The sequence below is a fragment of the Cherax quadricarinatus genome, chromosome 85, assembly GCF_038502225.1.
Source record: "Cherax quadricarinatus isolate ZL_2023a chromosome 85, ASM3850222v1, whole genome shotgun sequence".
Lineage (NCBI taxonomy): Eukaryota > Metazoa > Arthropoda > Malacostraca > Decapoda > Parastacidae > Cherax > Cherax quadricarinatus.
In genome coordinates, this window is record NC_091376.1 from 13054334 (window position 1) to 13071670 (window position 17337).

General features: G+C 38.5%; 1 protein-coding gene across 3 annotated transcripts in view; it reads right to left on the reverse strand.

Moving 5' to 3' along the window:
- Positions 1 to 760: 760 nt before the first annotated feature.
- The window catches only part of LOC128703190 (uncharacterized), a 40013-nt gene continuing 23436 nt past the window's right edge, over positions 761 to 17337 (reverse strand). For 2 of the 3 annotated variants that reach the window (XM_070103422.1, XM_070103420.1), the window contains exons 8-11: positions 7693 to 7836; positions 6832 to 6973; positions 3611 to 3741; positions 761 to 2338 (exon numbers count right to left, since the gene is read on the reverse strand). In XM_070103422.1, coding sequence (XP_069959523.1) covers positions 1934 to 2338; positions 3611 to 3741; positions 6832 to 6973; positions 7693 to 7836 — 822 coding nt within the window. In that variant the 3' untranslated portion in view covers positions 761 to 1933. The remainder of the gene's footprint in view (positions 2339 to 3610; positions 3742 to 6831; positions 6974 to 7692; positions 7837 to 17337) is intronic. The other variant, XM_070103423.1, reaches the window with a different exon arrangement.

The window sequence follows — 17337 nt, forward strand, 5'->3', positions numbered from 1 at the left end:
TCAACAGAGGATCACCTGATATGTAATACGATGATTCATTTTCCACCAGGTGGCATAACACAACCACCACAGTACTAAGACAAGTCACATTAGAACAGGGCCTATAGTGATTCATTTTCTCACTTTCTAGTAAAATTTTACAAAAGGAAAAATATCTCTATTAACAAGGCCAAAAGGAAAGGAAGGGTTTGAGTTGTTTAGATTAAACACAAGGAAGGGAAGGTCCATTTCCTCAGATCAAGAGCCCCTTTGCCACTGAAGGAGAGATCTTCTTCAACAAACTAGCCATATCCCACTGAAGCAGGGTGACTCAAAAAGAAAAACAAAAGTTTCTCTTTTTAACTTTAGTAATGTATACAGAAGGGGTTACTAGCCCCTTGCTCCCTGAAGGAGAGATATGGAAGGTAAATTATGAAACTTTACACTGGTTTGGAGACATAGTTTTAACCCTTAAACTGTCCAAGCAGATCTACGTTCACATGCGTAGTGCTCCAAAAGTAGATCTACTTTTTTTTTACATATTTTCAAATATAACAAAAAAAAAAGTAGATTAAAGTTTTTTTTACACGTTTTCAAACGTAAAAAAAAAAAATCTACTTTTTTTACACACTTTCAAGTGTTGAAAAAATGTAGATCTACGTTTGGACAGTTTAAGGGTTAAAGGACATAAAAAAAAAAGAGGAAGAACAAGAAATGTGAAATAGGTTAATAGTTCAGATGAGAGCTGCTTGACTGGAGTCTAATTATTGAAACAAATGAATGACTATATAAAATTTTATTCACAATGTGAATAAACTGTTGCAAGGATGTCATTTGCTGCCTTGCAATGTGTTGAAAATGTAGTAAGAAAATATAATGTACATACTATGAATATAATGGCAGCAGTGATATATGGCAAAGCTCCGTTATATTATTGTCTGGAAGAAGATTAAAGATAAGATCTATAACCAAAAACAACAAGGTAATAAAACTGGTCAACAGCGCAAATAAACCACAGCAAGACAATAAAACAGTAGTATAAGTATATGTTAGGTAAAAGGACACATGTACAACTGTTTTACTGTTGCAATGTTTTGCTCTCTAGAAGCTTGACAAAGCTCCTGGAGAGCAAAAAATTGTCACAATAAAATGTTGAATTAGTTGCACACATGTCCTTTTACCTAACATATTGTCAGTAATTCTACCAACATTATTACGGTATGAGAGTAGTACAGCTGAGCTTCACACTTAGGCTGTCTTCAGCCTGACTGGTCAGAGACCATTAGACTGTGATTATCGGACGGAAAATTGAGTCTTCACTGCTCCTTTCACTAAATTACCCACACAGATTTTGTGCTTCATGAAATACAATCCAATACAGCTAAGCAGAATGATGAAAAATATATATTACTAATGTTATACAGTATGCTGTTTTATTATCTCCACTGGAGTTCACTTTGCTATAAGAACACTATTAATAAAAATCTAAAAAAAAGAATAAAGTGTCTAGTGATTATATAGAGTGAAAACAAGACAGACCTACTCCCTTGGAATAAAGAATTAAGATAATTCACACTGAATATATTGGTCTAGCAGCATTTTACATAATATATACTGAGTACATTAGTTTCATGTCAATGGTTGATCTAACATAGCACCTTGGATAATTAATTTTCACCTTCAAGTGCCAGTATATGGGCCAGGAGCTGTGAATCAACCCCTGCAACCACATATAGGTGAGTACATAGGTGAATATAGTGGGCCATTAAAAAATAAAACATTCACGAAGAATTGCTGCAATTTTACAAAATTTTTCATTATTATTATTACAATTCATGGAGTAAGAAGTGCCTTATTTCATGCATGCTTTGACAATTTGAGAAAAAATACCTGTTAACACAAATCCTTCTACAATAGTGTTTCATCATAATGGGAAATACATTTTTTTCTGTATTTATGGCAATCCAAAGAGATCTAGTAACAAATTTAGTTTATTATTCATCAATTCAATATTTTCTTGAGGAAGCTGAAATAGCCAGTCTTGTGGGAGTTGTGAATATCCAAGCAGAGCGCCCAGGACACTACCAACAACACTTGCATGAACACACACTCCATCACCACCTCTCATTATAATACGTGTAATCTGCTCTTTGAAATTATAATTTTCACTTGACAAGGAAATCATCAACAAACTTAAAGAAGTCAAAACATCACAACCATGAAGCGATTTTATATCTTTATTCAGAAATGCTGAATTAAATCTCTTCTTGTCCTTACTGTCCGAGAGATACACTTCTACAGCCTCCTTCAAGTCATTAATTAGGCAGGTGATAGAAGCAGCACCATCACCAGCTTTACCCTAAAAAATATTTACTATATTATTATTCCTGCACCTTTTATAGTATAGTACTGTGCTTTATACATTAATAAAAAAAATTCTAAATATTTCTAAAAAAAAAAACATTTTTACATTATTAACATAAATCAATATATGGTACTGTACATGAATATGTCCATTCTTTCGAAATATCAAACAATACTAACTAATGTATCAATAGTTTTGAATGTATTCATTAACTAAGCAAAATTTGTACATATTGCTTGACTTTGATCCTGTATGTTACTAAGGTGTGACTACAAACTTACACTCAAGTTCAGGTCCATAAATTTACATCACGTTCAAGTCAACTTTAAAGTTAACTCTTCTTGTCGTGATGGATAATAATAATATCGTATGTCAATAATTTGTCAAGTGAAGATCCAAACATTATTCCAGCACGATTAATTATTCTGACAAAACTTTGCATAACCTTATCTATCCATAAAATTGCCAGTCAACTATTCTGCATTATCGTCTAAAAGGAATGAAAAAGTACACTTAATATGTAAAGAAAAGGCAGTAGTAAAATGTTATGATAATTATGTACAATGAATAACACTAGTTTTATTCATGTAACACAAATAACCTTCACCTGAAAGAAAAAGGGAGGAGAGGAGAGCTGCCCAGTGTATTGATTCTACGTGCAGGTTATTTGTGTATTGTTCCAGTCACAGTATTGTGCCTTTTTTTGTTATTTATTCATGTAAGCCACACAAGAACAAGGGGGCACTGATGGAAAATACACACCCAAATGAGTTAGGATTTTTTTTTTCAACAAACTGGATATCTCCCGCTCAGATAGGTGACCCAAAAAAAGAAGAAACACTTTCACCATCACTCACTCCATCACTGCCTTGCCAGATGGGTGCCAATGCTACAGTACAAGACTGTAAATATCACCACCCCTCCTTCAGAGTGCAGGCACTGTATTTCTCGCCTCCAGGGCTCAAGTCCGTCTAAACAGTTTCCCCTGAATCCCTTCATACATGTTACCTTGCTAACACTCCAACTATATGTCAAGTTATAAAAACCACTTGCCTCCACTAACTCCTATCTAACATGCTTACTAGATGTCTAAGCCCCTCACACACAGTACCTCCTTTCTCCATCCCTACAACCATTTTCAGGAAATCCCCTACCTCACCTTCCCTCCACCTCACCTTTATAATGAAATTAATCAGCCTTTTGACAAAGGCAAGTTGGTAGTTTTTTCTTCAGTAATAAAAACATAAGGCAAATTTGGTATTTTACCTGAAGTACTGAAGATATTAAAAGAGCTAAGAAAATGCAAGCTGCTTGTGCCACCGGGTCAGCATGTGTAGCTTTGCAAATTCTCTCTGCATTCATCTTAACTTCATGATCCATGTAGAAATTTGGAACCCCTGAAAAATAATGCAAAGAATCAGGTTATGAAGTTAAATACATGTAGCACTTCAAAATTAATAAACTCAAAAACATCATACCAAACATATTTTGAAATATACAGATCAATTATTCTTCTGAGTTTCTGTCTCCATGGATAACCATGTTTGATCTGGACCAATTATGTGGCATAGAACCGTTGCATGTGCATGGGGCTTGGACAAGCAGCAGGCATGTTTGAGCATGTTAGATAGGAGAGAATGGAGACGAATGGTTTTGGGGACCTGATGAGCTGTTGGAGCATGAGCAGGGTAATATATTATGTGAAGGGATTCAGGGAAACTGGTTAGCCGGACCAGAGTCCAGGAGGTGGGAAGTACAATGCCTGCACTAAAGGAGGGGTTTGGGATATTAGCTGTTTGGAGTGATATCTAAATTGTTGTATCTGGGTGCCTCTGCAAATACAGTGATTATGTGTGAATGATGGTGAAAGTGTTTCTTTCGTTTTTGGGTCACCCTGCTTGGTGGGAGACAGCCAACGTATTGAAAAAAAAGAAAAGTTTTATGATGTAAAAAAAAGATAGTATTGTTGGGGTTACTGATGTGGCAAGAGTACCTTAGTTCATATACACATGGACAACTGCCTAGCCATTTCATATTATTATTATTATTTTTTTTTTTAACAAGTCGGCCGTCTCCCACCGAGGCAGGGTGACCCAAAAAGAAAGAAAATCCCCAAAAAGAAAATACTTTTATCATCATTCAACACTTTCACCTCACTCACACATAATCACTGTTTTTGCAGAGGTACCCAGAACACAACAGTTTAGAAGCATATAAGTATAAAGATACACAACACATCCCTCCAAACTGCTAATATCCCAAAACTCCTCCTTTAGAGTGCAGGCATTGTACTTCCCATTTCCAGGACTCAAGTCCGGCTATATAAAAATAACCGGTTTCCTTGAATCCCTTCACTAAATATTACCCTGCTCACACTCCAACAGATCGTCAGGTCCCAAATACCATTCGTCTCCATTCACTCCTATCGAACATGCTCATGCACGCCTGTTGGAAGTCCAAGCCCCTCGCCCACAAAACCTTCTTTACCCCTTCCTTCCAACCTTTTTGAGGACGACCCTTACCCCGCCTTCCTTCCCCTACAGATTTAAATGCTCTCCATGTCATTCTACTCTGATCCATTCTCTCTAAATGACCAAACCACCTCAACAACCCCTCTTCAGCCCTCTGACTAATACTTTTATTAACTCCACACCTTCTCCTAATTTCCACACTCCGAATTTTCTGCATAATATTTACACCACACATTGCCCTTAGACAGGACATCTCCACTGCCTCCAACTCCAAGCTTATTATTATTATTATTATTATTATTATTATTATGTATTATTATTATTATAGGTAGTAGGTTGGTAGACAGCAACCACCCAGGGAGGTACTACCGTCCTGCCAAGTGAGTGTAAAATGAAAGCCTGTAATTGTTTTACATGATGGTAGGATTGCTGGTGTCCATTTTTCTGTCTCACAAACACGCAAGGTTTCAGGTACATCTTGCTACTTCTACTTGCACCTAGGTCACACTACACATGCATGTACAAGCATATATATACACACCCCGCAGGTTTTTTTCTATTTTCTTACTAGTTCTTGTTCTTGTTTATTTCCTCTTATCTCCATGGGGAAGTGGAACAGAATTCTTCCTCCGTAAGCCATGCGTGTTGTAAGAGGCGACTAAAATGCCTGGAGCAAGGGGCTAGTAACCCCTTCTCCTATATATATTACTAAATGTAAAGGGAGAAACTTTCATTTTTCCTTTTGGGCCACCCCGCCTCGGTGGGATATGGCCAGTGTTAAAAAAAAAAAAAAAAAAAAAAAAAAAAAATGTATATATATTATTATTATTATTATTTTTTTTTTCAACAAGGAAAGGAAGGCGGGGTAGGGGTCGTCCTCGAAAGGGTTGGAGAGAGGGGGTAAAGGAGGTTTTGTGGGTAAGGGGCTTGGACTTCCAGCAAGCGTGCGTGAGCGTGTTAGATAGGAGTGAATGGAGACGAATGGTACTTGGGACCTGACGATCTGTTGGAGTGTGAGCAGGGTAATATTTAGTGAAGGGATTCAGGGAAACCGGTTATTTTCATATAGTCGGACTTGAGTCCTGGAAATGGGAAGTACAATGCCTGCACTTTAAAGGAGGGGTTTGGGATATTGGCAGTTTGGAGGGATATGTTGTGTATCTTTATATGTTTATGCTTCTAGACTGTTGTATTCTGAGCACCTCTGCAAAAACAGTGATAATGTGCGAGTGTGGTGAAAGTGTTGAATGATGATGAAAGTATTTTCTTTTTGGGGATTTTCTTTCTTTTTTGGGTCACCCTGCCTCGGTGGGAGACGGCCGACTTGTTGAAAAAAAAAAAAAAAAAAAAAATTATTATTATTATTATTATTGTTATTATTATGTATTATTATTATTATTATTAATTATTATTATTATTATTATTATTATTATGTACATGTGTATTATCATAACTCAGCACTAAACCTAGAATAGTAATTTCATAAATGTATATTTTATTGCAACTGCTACAAGAGATGGTGCAGGTGCCTGCACTATCTCTTGAGCTGGCATTAACCCTCTTGGACCTTTTATTATTTCAGTTTTTTAGTAATGGCTTTGATAGTGATGAAAGTGTTGTATTTTTTTTTTTAACATGCTGGTCATCTCCCACCAAGTCAGGTGACTAGAAAATAAAGAAAACCTTGTAAAGCCCTTCTTCTTTTTACATTTAGTAATTTATACAGGAGAAGGGGTTACTAGCCCTTTGCTCTCGGCATTTTACTCGCCTCTCATAACATGCATGGTTTATAGAGAAGGATTCTTCTCCACTACCCTATAGAGCAAAGATCTATATATACTTAATGCAATAAGATCACAGTAAATAGATGATATCACAATATGCAAAACAACCACAGTGAAAAAGAAGTAAAATTCCAATTGCTTTTGTGATTTCTCACATTTTCAAAGCACTTGGAATTTCACTATGGTTATTGTGCTTATATACTTAAATTATAAAATAGCTTCAATAGCAAACCTAAAAGGAGAGCAGAAGGAAGACAGGAGTTATCACTGGGATTGACAGTGTGTATTCCTCTTGACATTTCTTCTTTCACTTGCCTATAGACAGCTTGTGCAGCAGCATGAGGGTTGGCAGAGTAGCCCTCCATAGTTATCACCTAAAAATGAAGAAAAACAGGCAATTTAGGTCTTTAGTTAATATTCGTAATGCTTCGTCACAACTTGTACACAGTTACCAAATTTTATTCTGTATTAGCATACTCATGGCAAAGCACTAAACCCAGAGGGGTCATACAACACCTGGGAAAAAAGAAGTATTAAGGTTGGATCTGAGAGAGGAATGGTAACTTTAATTTACTAATCAAGAGGTTATCACCAAAATCAAGATACTACCCTTGAAGGAAGAACCTATTCCAATATGTTGCAAATATTATAGGCTCAGCAACAGTGCTTTTACTAATATCTAATATTTTTTTTTAAAACATCGGCCACCTCCCAGCAAGGCAGGTAACCTGAAAAAGAAGAAACAAAAGTTTTTCTCTTTACATTTATTAATTTATACAGGAGAAGGGGTTACTAGCCCCTTGCTCCCGGCATTTTTGTTGCCTCTTATGACACATGAGTTACAGAGGAAGGATTCTTCTCCACTTCCCCATGGGTCTATCAGAGGTACAGACCTCAACTGACAAAAATTAAGTAAGCATAGTGATTAATGATGTAAAGCCCTTACAGTATGAAAGAAAATATTCGCTTCCACTCACTTTGTGTAAAATAAAGAGAATTAAAATACAGACAACAAAGATATACACACTCATTTTAACTTTCCTCTGGTAATGTTTCTGAAGTATTTCATGTAATGTTTAGTCAGTAGACTAACTTTTTCCATGAATGGAGAGAGCAGGTGACCAGGTGAGGGATCAAGGTCAGCATACCCATGAATCCTCCACTGGTCAAGTTGTGAGGCCAGCTCCAGCTCATCCACAACACCTCCCCATCTCATCAAAGACTCTAGTGTTAGCAACTGTTAAATGAGAAAGATAATGTTAAGTATTGGAAAAAAATCCATAGTTATTATTAATATATTTTTTCCAACATACTGACTGTCTCCCACCAAGACAAAATGACCCAAAAGAAAACTAAAAAGTTTATTTTCTTATTATTATTTTTTTTATTATCACACTGGCCGATTCCCACCAAGGCAGGGTGGCCCGAAAAAGAAAAACTTTCACCATCATTCACTCCATCACTGTCTTGCCAGAAGGGTGCTTTACACTACAGTTTTTAAACTGCAACATTAACACCCCTCCTTCAGAGTGCAGGCACTGTACTTCCCATCTCCAGGACTCAAGTCCGGCCTGCCGGTTTCCCTGAATCCCTTCATAAATGTTACTTTGCTCACACTCCAACAGCACGTCAAGTATTAAAAACCATTTGTCTCCATTCACTCCTATCAAACACGCTCACGCATGCCTGCTGGAAGTCCAAACCCCTCGCACACAAAACCTCTTTTACCCCCTCCCTCCAACCTTTCCTAGGCCGACCCCTACCCCGCCTTCCTTCCACTACAGACTGATACACTCTTGAAGTCATTCTGTTTCGCTCCATTCTCTCTACATGTCCGAACCACCTCAACAACCCTTCCTCAGCCCTCTGGACAACAGTTTTGGTAATCCTGCACCTCCTCCTAACTTCCAAACTATGAATTCTCTGCATTATATTCACACCACACATTGCCCTCAGACATGACATCTCCACTGCCTCCAGCCTTCTCCTCGCTGCAACATTCATCACCCATGCTTCACACCCATATAAGAGCGTTGGTAAAACTATACTCTCATACATTCCCCTCTTTGCCTCCAAGGACAAAGTTCTTTGTCTCCACAGACACCTAAGTGCACCACTCACTCTTTTTCCCTCATCAATTCTATGATTCACCTCATCTTTCATAGACCCATCTGCTGACACGTCCACTCCCAAATATCTGAATACGTTCACCTCCTCCATACTCTCTCCCTCCAATCTGATATTCAATCTTTCATCACCTAATCTTTTTGTTATCCTCATAACCTTACTCTTTCCTGTATTCACCTTTAATTTTCTTCTTTTGCACACCCTACCAAATTCATCCACCAATCTCTGCAACTTCTCTTCAGAATCTCCCAAGAGCACAGTGTCATCAGCAAAGAGCAGCTGTGACAACTCCCACTTTGTGTGTGATTCTTTATCTTTTAACTCCACGCCTCTTGCCAAGACCCTCGCATTTACTTCTCTTACAACCCCATCTATAAATATATTAAACAACCACGGTGACATCACACATCCTTGTCTAAGGCCTACTTTTACTGGGAAAAAATTTCCCTCTTTCCTACATACTCTAACTTGAGCCTCACTATCCTTGTAAAAACTCTTCACTGCTTTCAGTAACCTACCTCCTACACCATACACTTGCAACATCTGCCACATTGCCCCCCTATCCACCCTGTCATACGCCTTTTCCAAATCCATAAATGCCACAAAGACCTCTTTAGCCTTATCTAAATACTGTTCACTTATATGTTTCACTGTAAACACCTGGTCCACACACCCCCTACCTTTCCTAAAGCCTCCTTGTTCATCTGCTATCCTATTTTCCATCTTACTCTTAATTCTTTCAATTATAACTCTACCATACACTTTACCAGGTATACTCAACAGATTTATCCCCCTATAATTTTTGCACTCTCTTTTATCCCCTTTGCCTTTATACAAAGGAACTATGCATGCTCTCTGCCAATCCCTAGGTACCTTACCCTCTTCCATACATTTATTAAATAATTGCACCAACCACTCCAAAACTATATCCCCACCTGCTTTTAACATTTCTATCTTTATCCCATCAATCCCAGCTGCCTTACCCCCTTTCATTTTACCTACTGCCTCACGAACTTCCCCCACACTCACAACTGGCTCTTCCTCACTCCTACAAGATGTTATTCCTCCTTGCCCTATACACGAAATCACAGCTTCCCTATCTTCATCAACATTTAACAATTCCTCAAAATATTCCCTCCATCTTCCCAATACCTCTAACTCTCCATTTAATAACTCTCCTCTCCTATTTTTAGCTGACAAATCCATTTGTTCTCTAGGCTTTCTTAACTTGTTAATCTCACTCCAAAACTTTTTCTTATTTTCAACAAAATTTGTTGATAACATCTCACCCACTCTCTCATTTGCTCTCTTTTTACATTGCTTCACCACTCTCTTAACCTCTCTCTTTTTCTCCATATACTCTTCCCTCCTTGCATCACTTCTACTTTGTAAAAACTTCTCATATGCTAACTTTTTCTCCCTTACTACTCTCTTTACATCATCATTCCACCAATCGCTCCTCTTCCCTCCTGCACCCACTTTCCTGTAACCACAAACTTCTGCTGAACACTCTAACACTACATTTTTAAACCTACCCCATACCTCTTCGACCCCATTGCCTATGCTCTCATTAGCCCATCTATCCTCCAATAGCTGTTTATATCTTACCCTAACTGCCTCCTCTTTTAGTTTATAAACCTTCACCTCTCTCTTCCCTGATGCTTCTATTCTCCTTGTATCCCATCTACCTTTTACTCTCAGTGTAGCTACAACTAGAAAGTGATCTGATGTATCTGTGGCCCCTCTATAAACATGTACATCCTGAAGTCTACTCAACAGTCTTTTATCTACCAATACATAATCCAACAAACTACTGTCATTTTGCCCTACATCATATCTTGTATACTTATTTATCCTCTTTTTCTTAAAATATGTATTACCTATAACTAAACCCCTTTCTATACAAAGTTCAATCAAAGGGCTCCCATTATCATTTACACCTGGCACCCCCAACTTATCTACCACACCCTCTCTAAAAGTTTCTCCTACTTTAGCATTCAGGTCCCCTACCACAATTACTCTCTCACTTGGTTCAAAGGCTCCTATACATTCACTTAACATCTCCCAAAATCTCTCTCTCTCCTCTGCATTCCTCTCTTTTCCAGGTGCATACACGCTTATTATGACCCACTTCTCGCATCCAACCTTTACTTTAATCCACATAATTCTTGAATTTACACATTCATATTCTCTTTTCTCCTTCCATAACTGATCATTTAACATTACTGCTACCCCTTCCTTTGCTCTAACTCTCTCAGATACTCCAGATTTAATCCCATTTATTTCCCCCCACTGAAACTCTCCTACCCCCTTCAGCTTTGTTTCGCTTAGGGCCAGGACATCCAACTTCTTTTCATTCATAACATCAGCAATCATCTGTTTCTTGTCATCCGCACTACATCCACGCACATTTAAGCATCCCAGTTTTATAAAGTTTTTCTTCTTCTCTTTTTTAGTAAATGTCTACAGGAGAAGGGGTTACTAGCCCATTGCTCCCGGCATTTTAGTCGCCTCATACGACACGCATGGCTTACGGAGGAAAGATTCTTTTCCACTTCCCCATGGACAATAGAAGAAATAAAGAAGAACAAGAGCTATTTAGAAAAAGGAGAAAAACCTAGATGTATGTATATATATATGCATGTGCGTGTCTGTGAAGTGTGACCAAAGTGTAAGTAGGAGTAGCAAGATATCCCTGTTATCTAGCGTGTTTATGAGACAGAAAAAGAAACCAGCAATCCTACCATCATGCAAAACAGTTACAGGTTTTTGTTTCACAGTCATCTGGCAGGATGGTAGTACTTCCCTGGGTGGTTGCTGTCTACCAACCTACTACCTACACCAACCTACTACCTACATTTAGTATTTTATACAGGAGAAGGGGTGACTCCTATTAATATGATTCAGTCAGTTTTATCAATTTTTACCAGGCCCATTGTCTGACTGTTTTGGTTTGACAAAAATCTCACAATAGAGAACTTAACTTATTACTATGAACTTTCTGCTCCTCATTTCCTGGAATACAGTGATCTACTGTACAGCACATATGCCTTGCACATATGCCTTGCACATATGCCATGCACATATGCATTGCACATATGCCATGCTCATATGCCTTGTACATATACCTTGCACATATGCCTTACACATGACTTGCACATATGCCATGCACATATTCCTCGCACATATGCCTTGCACATATGCTATGTACATATGCTTTGCACATATGCCATGCACACATATCTTGCACATATGCCTTGCACATATGCCTTGCACATATGCCATGCACACGTCTTGCACAATGCCTTGCACATATGCCATGCACACATGTCTTGCACATATGCCTTGCACATATGCCATGCTCTGATGGGCTGTCTTCAGTGATTATCTGAACTTGTATAATTTTTTTTTTTTTTTTTTCAACAAGTCGGCCGTCTCCCACCGAGGCAGGGTGACCCAAAAAAGAAAGAAAATCCCCAAAAAGAAAATACTTTCATCATCATTCAACACTTTCACCACACTCGCACATTATCACTGTTTTTGCAGAGGTGCTCAGAATACAACAGTTTAGAAGCATACACATATAAAGATACACAACATATCCCTCCAAACTTATATAATTATAAGTTAATAAACTAACCATTAACCCTTTCAGGGTCCACAGGCCCTTTCAGAGACTTGTTCTCAGGGTCCCCCAAACTTCAAAAAAAAAAAAATTATTTTTCTTGTGAAAAGATAGAGAATCTTTTCCCGATCATAATGACACCAAAAGTATGAAATTTGATGGAAAACTTACGGAATTATGCTCTCGCGAAGTTAGCGGTCTCGACGATGTTTACGCATCGGCGATTTTTGCCCATTTTGAGCCCTATTTTCGGCCAATTCCAATGTACTAGTCGACAAAAATCATAACTATTTCGCTAGAACTCCATTTTTTCTATTGAATGAGTACAAGAAACCACCCATTTACCGATTTTAACTATCCAATACAGTGGTCAGAATTTAGCAATTTTGCCAATTTCACACAAATTTTAAAAGATGCCAATTTCCAAACAGGGTCCAGAATAAACAAGAAAGACATTCCTGGCACTAAAATAACATTTCCTCTGTTCATTAGTCATGTCCCCAGGCCCCTCTTACATTCTTTTGCTTTCCATTTTGAATTTATATTCTCACAAAAAATAGAAGATTTACTGTTATGCAGACTACTGCATTAGTGAAGATATGGTATAAATAATATCGGCGTACTTGTGAAAGAATATTAGACTCACCAGTTGACGTGTATTGGACGCTTAGCATGATTTGTTTACTTTTGAACTTTGGTAAAAATCGAATATTTCTGCTACTTTGAGCTCAATTTCAAGGTACTTTTCATTGTACAACCAGTCAAAATCATCTCAATTTCTGTAATATGTCTTCCATTCTATACAATGAGACCAGGAAAACTAGAATACAACAATAAATACCATACGAAAATACAGTGCAAAGTTGCTGTTTTAATCCAAAAACACGGTCAAAGTTTTTTTTTTCTCATTACGTACTGTGTGCTGCAGAATTTTTTTATACTGCGCACACTGACGACATAGACCCATTCTTTCATATACAGTGGACCCCCGGTTAACGATATTTTTTCACTCCAGAAGTATGTTCAGGTGCCAGTACTGACCGAATTTGTTCCCATAAGGAATATTGTGAAGTAGATTAGTCCATTTCAGACCCCCAAACATACACGTACAAACGCACTTACATAAATACACTTACATAATTGGTCGCATTCGGAGGTGATCGTTATGCGTGGGTCCACTGTATAGGCCTACCAGCTTTCTCTCACTAGATTTGAAGGCGCAAGAATTTATGAATACTAGTACGTCATGGACCCTGGTGCATAAGGCGTACTAGTACGGCCGAAACCCTGAAAGGGTTAAGAGCACACATGGTAAAAATGTTTTTGTAACACAGGCTGTCTCCCACTGAGGTAGGGTAACCCAAAAAAGAAGAAACACTTTCACCGTCATTCACTCCATTATTGTCTTGCCAGAGGTGTGCCCCTCCAAACTGAAGGTAAATTCCTGGTCCTGAACATACATATGCTAAAATTCAACATAAAAAAAAGGGAGGAATTCATTAAAAAAATGGCTACATCAGTTATGTACTAGAACTCACTATACTACACTACGTAATAGATCTACCCATATACAGTGGAACCTCGGTACTCGAACAGCTCTCTACTTGAACAAAGCTCGGCACTCAACCAAACAATCACAACCTGCCAGAACTTTGCTGTGAACTATTTTGTGTTTCTTCGCATTTTTTGGTGTTTTTTTTTATATTATTTGTATAAATAAGTCACCATGGGGCCTATGAAGATGAGTGATAAAAGCCAACCAAAAAGAAAATTGGTTGGGAAGAATTCATTCGATGCTCGAACAGACTGGCACTCGAACAGCCTTCTGGAATGAATTAAGTTCAAGTGCCGAGCCGAGGTTCCACTGTAACAGCGTATGAAAAAGCACCACAGTGAAAACAGGGTATAAAACCTGAGAGCCTTCATGTGCTTACACATATATGTTCCTCTGAAGATATGCATGTGTAAGTACATGAAAGGACTCAGGTTTTATTTTCTATTTTCACTGTGGTATTTTTTTCATATTTGAGATCCCTTGTTTTATTGTGATTTTTCCAAATCAGTGTATGTATAGTATGTAATCTAAACAAAAAGACTAATTTCAATCATAACACAAGAGGTAGCCATGAGAAACATCACTCATGGTGTTTGGTACACACAGGTTTGTGCCAAATTTTTTTTTTTTTTTTTTTTTCAACAAGTCGGTCGTCTCCCACCGAGGCAGGGTGACCCAAAAAAAGAAAGAAAATCCCCAAAAAGAAAATACTTTCATCATCATTCAACACTTTCACCACACTCACACATTATCACTGCTTTTGCAGAGGTGCTCAGAATATAACAGTTTAGAAGCATATACGTATAGAGATACACAACATATCCCTCCAAACTGCCAATATCCCAAACCCCTCCTTTAAAGTGCAGGCATTGTACTTCCCATTTCCAGGACTCAAGTCCGACTATATGAAAATAACCGGTTTCCCTGAATCCCTTCACTAAATATTACCCTGCTCACACTCCAACAGATCATCAGGTCCCAAGTATCATTCGTCTCCATTCACTCCTATCTAACACGCTCACGCACGCTTGCTGGAAGTCCAAGCCCCTCACCCACAAAACCTCCTTTACCCCCTCTTTCCAACCCTTTCGAGGACGACCCCTACCCCTCTTTCCTTCCCCTATAGATTTATATGCTTTCCATGTCATTCTACTTTGATCCATTCTCTCTAAATGACCAAACCACCTCAACAACCCCTCTTCTGCCCTCTGACTAATGCTTTTATTAACTCCACACCTTCTCCTAATTTCCACACTCCGAATTTTCTGCATAATATTTACACCACACATTGCCCTTAGACAGGACATCTCCACTGCCTCCAACCGTCTCCTCGCTGCTGCATTTACCACCCAAGCTTCACATCCATATAAGAGTGTTGGTACTACTATACTTTCATACATTCCCTTCTTTGCCTCCATAGATAACGTTTTTTGACTCCACATATACCTCAACGCACCACTCACCTTTTTTCCCTCATCAATTCTATGATTAACCTCATCCTTCATAAATCCATCCGCCGACACGTCAACTCCCAAGTATCTGAAAACATTCACTTCTTCCATACTCCTCCTCCCCAATTTGATATCCAATTTTTCTTTATCTAAATCATTTGATACCCTCATCACCTTACTCTTTTCTATGTTCACTTTCAACTTTCTACCTTTACACACATTCTCAAACTCATCCACTAACCTTTGCAATTTTTCTTTAGAATCTCCCATAAGCACAGTATCATCAGCAAAAAGTAACTGTGTCAATTCCCATTTTGAATTTGATTCCCCATAATTTAATCCCACCCCTCTCCCGAACACCCTAGCATTTACTTCTTTTACAACCCCATCTATAAATATATTAAACAACCATGGTGACATTACACATCCCTGTCTAAGACCTACTTTTACCGGGAAGTATTCTCCCTCTCTTCTACACACCCTAACCTGAGCCTCACTATCCTCATAAAAGCTCTTTACAGCATTTAGTAACTTACCACCTATTCCATATACTTGCAACATCTGCCACATTGCTCCTCTATCCACTCTATCATATGCCTTTTCTAAATCCATAAATGCAATAAAAACTTCCCTACCTTTATCTAAATACTGTTCACATATATGCTTCAATGTAAACACTTGATCTACACATCCCCTACCCACTCTGAAACCTCCTTGCTCGTCCGCAATTCTACATTCTGTCTTACCTCTAATTCTTTCAATTATAACCCTACCGTATACTTTTCCTGGTATACTCAGTAAACTTATTCCTCTATAATTTTTACAATCTCTTTTGTCCCCTTTCCCTTTATATAAAGGGATTATACAGTGGACCCCCGCATAACGATGGCATCACATAGCGATTTTTCCGCATACCGCTTACTTTTATCGCAAAATTTTTGCCGCGCATACCGATTAAAAACCCGCTCACCGATTTTCGTCCGAGACGTGTCCAATGTGCCCTCACATGTGCCGCCCGTCCCATTGTTTACCAGCCAGCCTCCGCGGTAACATCCAAGCATACACTCGGAATATTTCGTATTATTACAGTGTTTTCGGTGCTGTTTCTGGAAAATAAGTGACCATGGGCCCCAAGAAAGCTTCTAGTGCCAACCCTGTGGTAAAAAGGGTGAGAATTAGTATGGAAATTAAGAAAGATTTTGAAGGGTTTGGGGCTAACCCTGAGAAGCCTATGCCAGTTGTGGAATCCATTGTGCCTACTTCAAAGATTAAGGAAATGTGTGCACAGTGGGTTGAACTGCAAACCTTTATAGATGAAAATCACCCTGACACAGCTGTTGCAAGCCGTGCTGGTGACATGAGTAGATGTGGGTGGGTGTGAGTTGGACCTGATAGCTTGTGCTAACAGGTCGGTTGCCGTGTTCCTCCCTTAAGTCAATGTGACCTGACCTGACTAGGTTGGGTGCATTGGCTTAAGCCGGTAGGGACTTGGACCTGCCTCGCATGGGCCAGTAGGCCTTCTGCAGTGTTCCTTCGTTCTTATGTTCTTATTTCAATGACAATGTTGTGGCCCATTTTAGACAAATCGTAAAGGAACGGGAGGTACAGAGCTCTATGGACAGATTTGTTGTGCGACAGAGGTCCAGTGACTCTCAAGCTGGTCCTAGTGGCATTAAAAGAAGAAGGGAAGTAACCCCGGAAAAGGACTTGCTACCTCAAGTCGTAATGGAAGGGGATTCCCCTTCTAAACAGTAAGAAGATAATGCTCTCCCCTCCTCCCATCCCATCAATCATCACCAGATCTTCAATAAAAGTAAGTGTCATGTAATTGTGCATGCCTTTTTCAGTTTGTGTGTATTAAAATTAACATTTCATGTGGTAAAAAAAAATTTTTTTCATACTTTTGGGCGTCTTGCACGGATTAATTTTATTTCCATTATTTCTTATGGGGAAAATTCATTCGCATAACGATTATTTCGC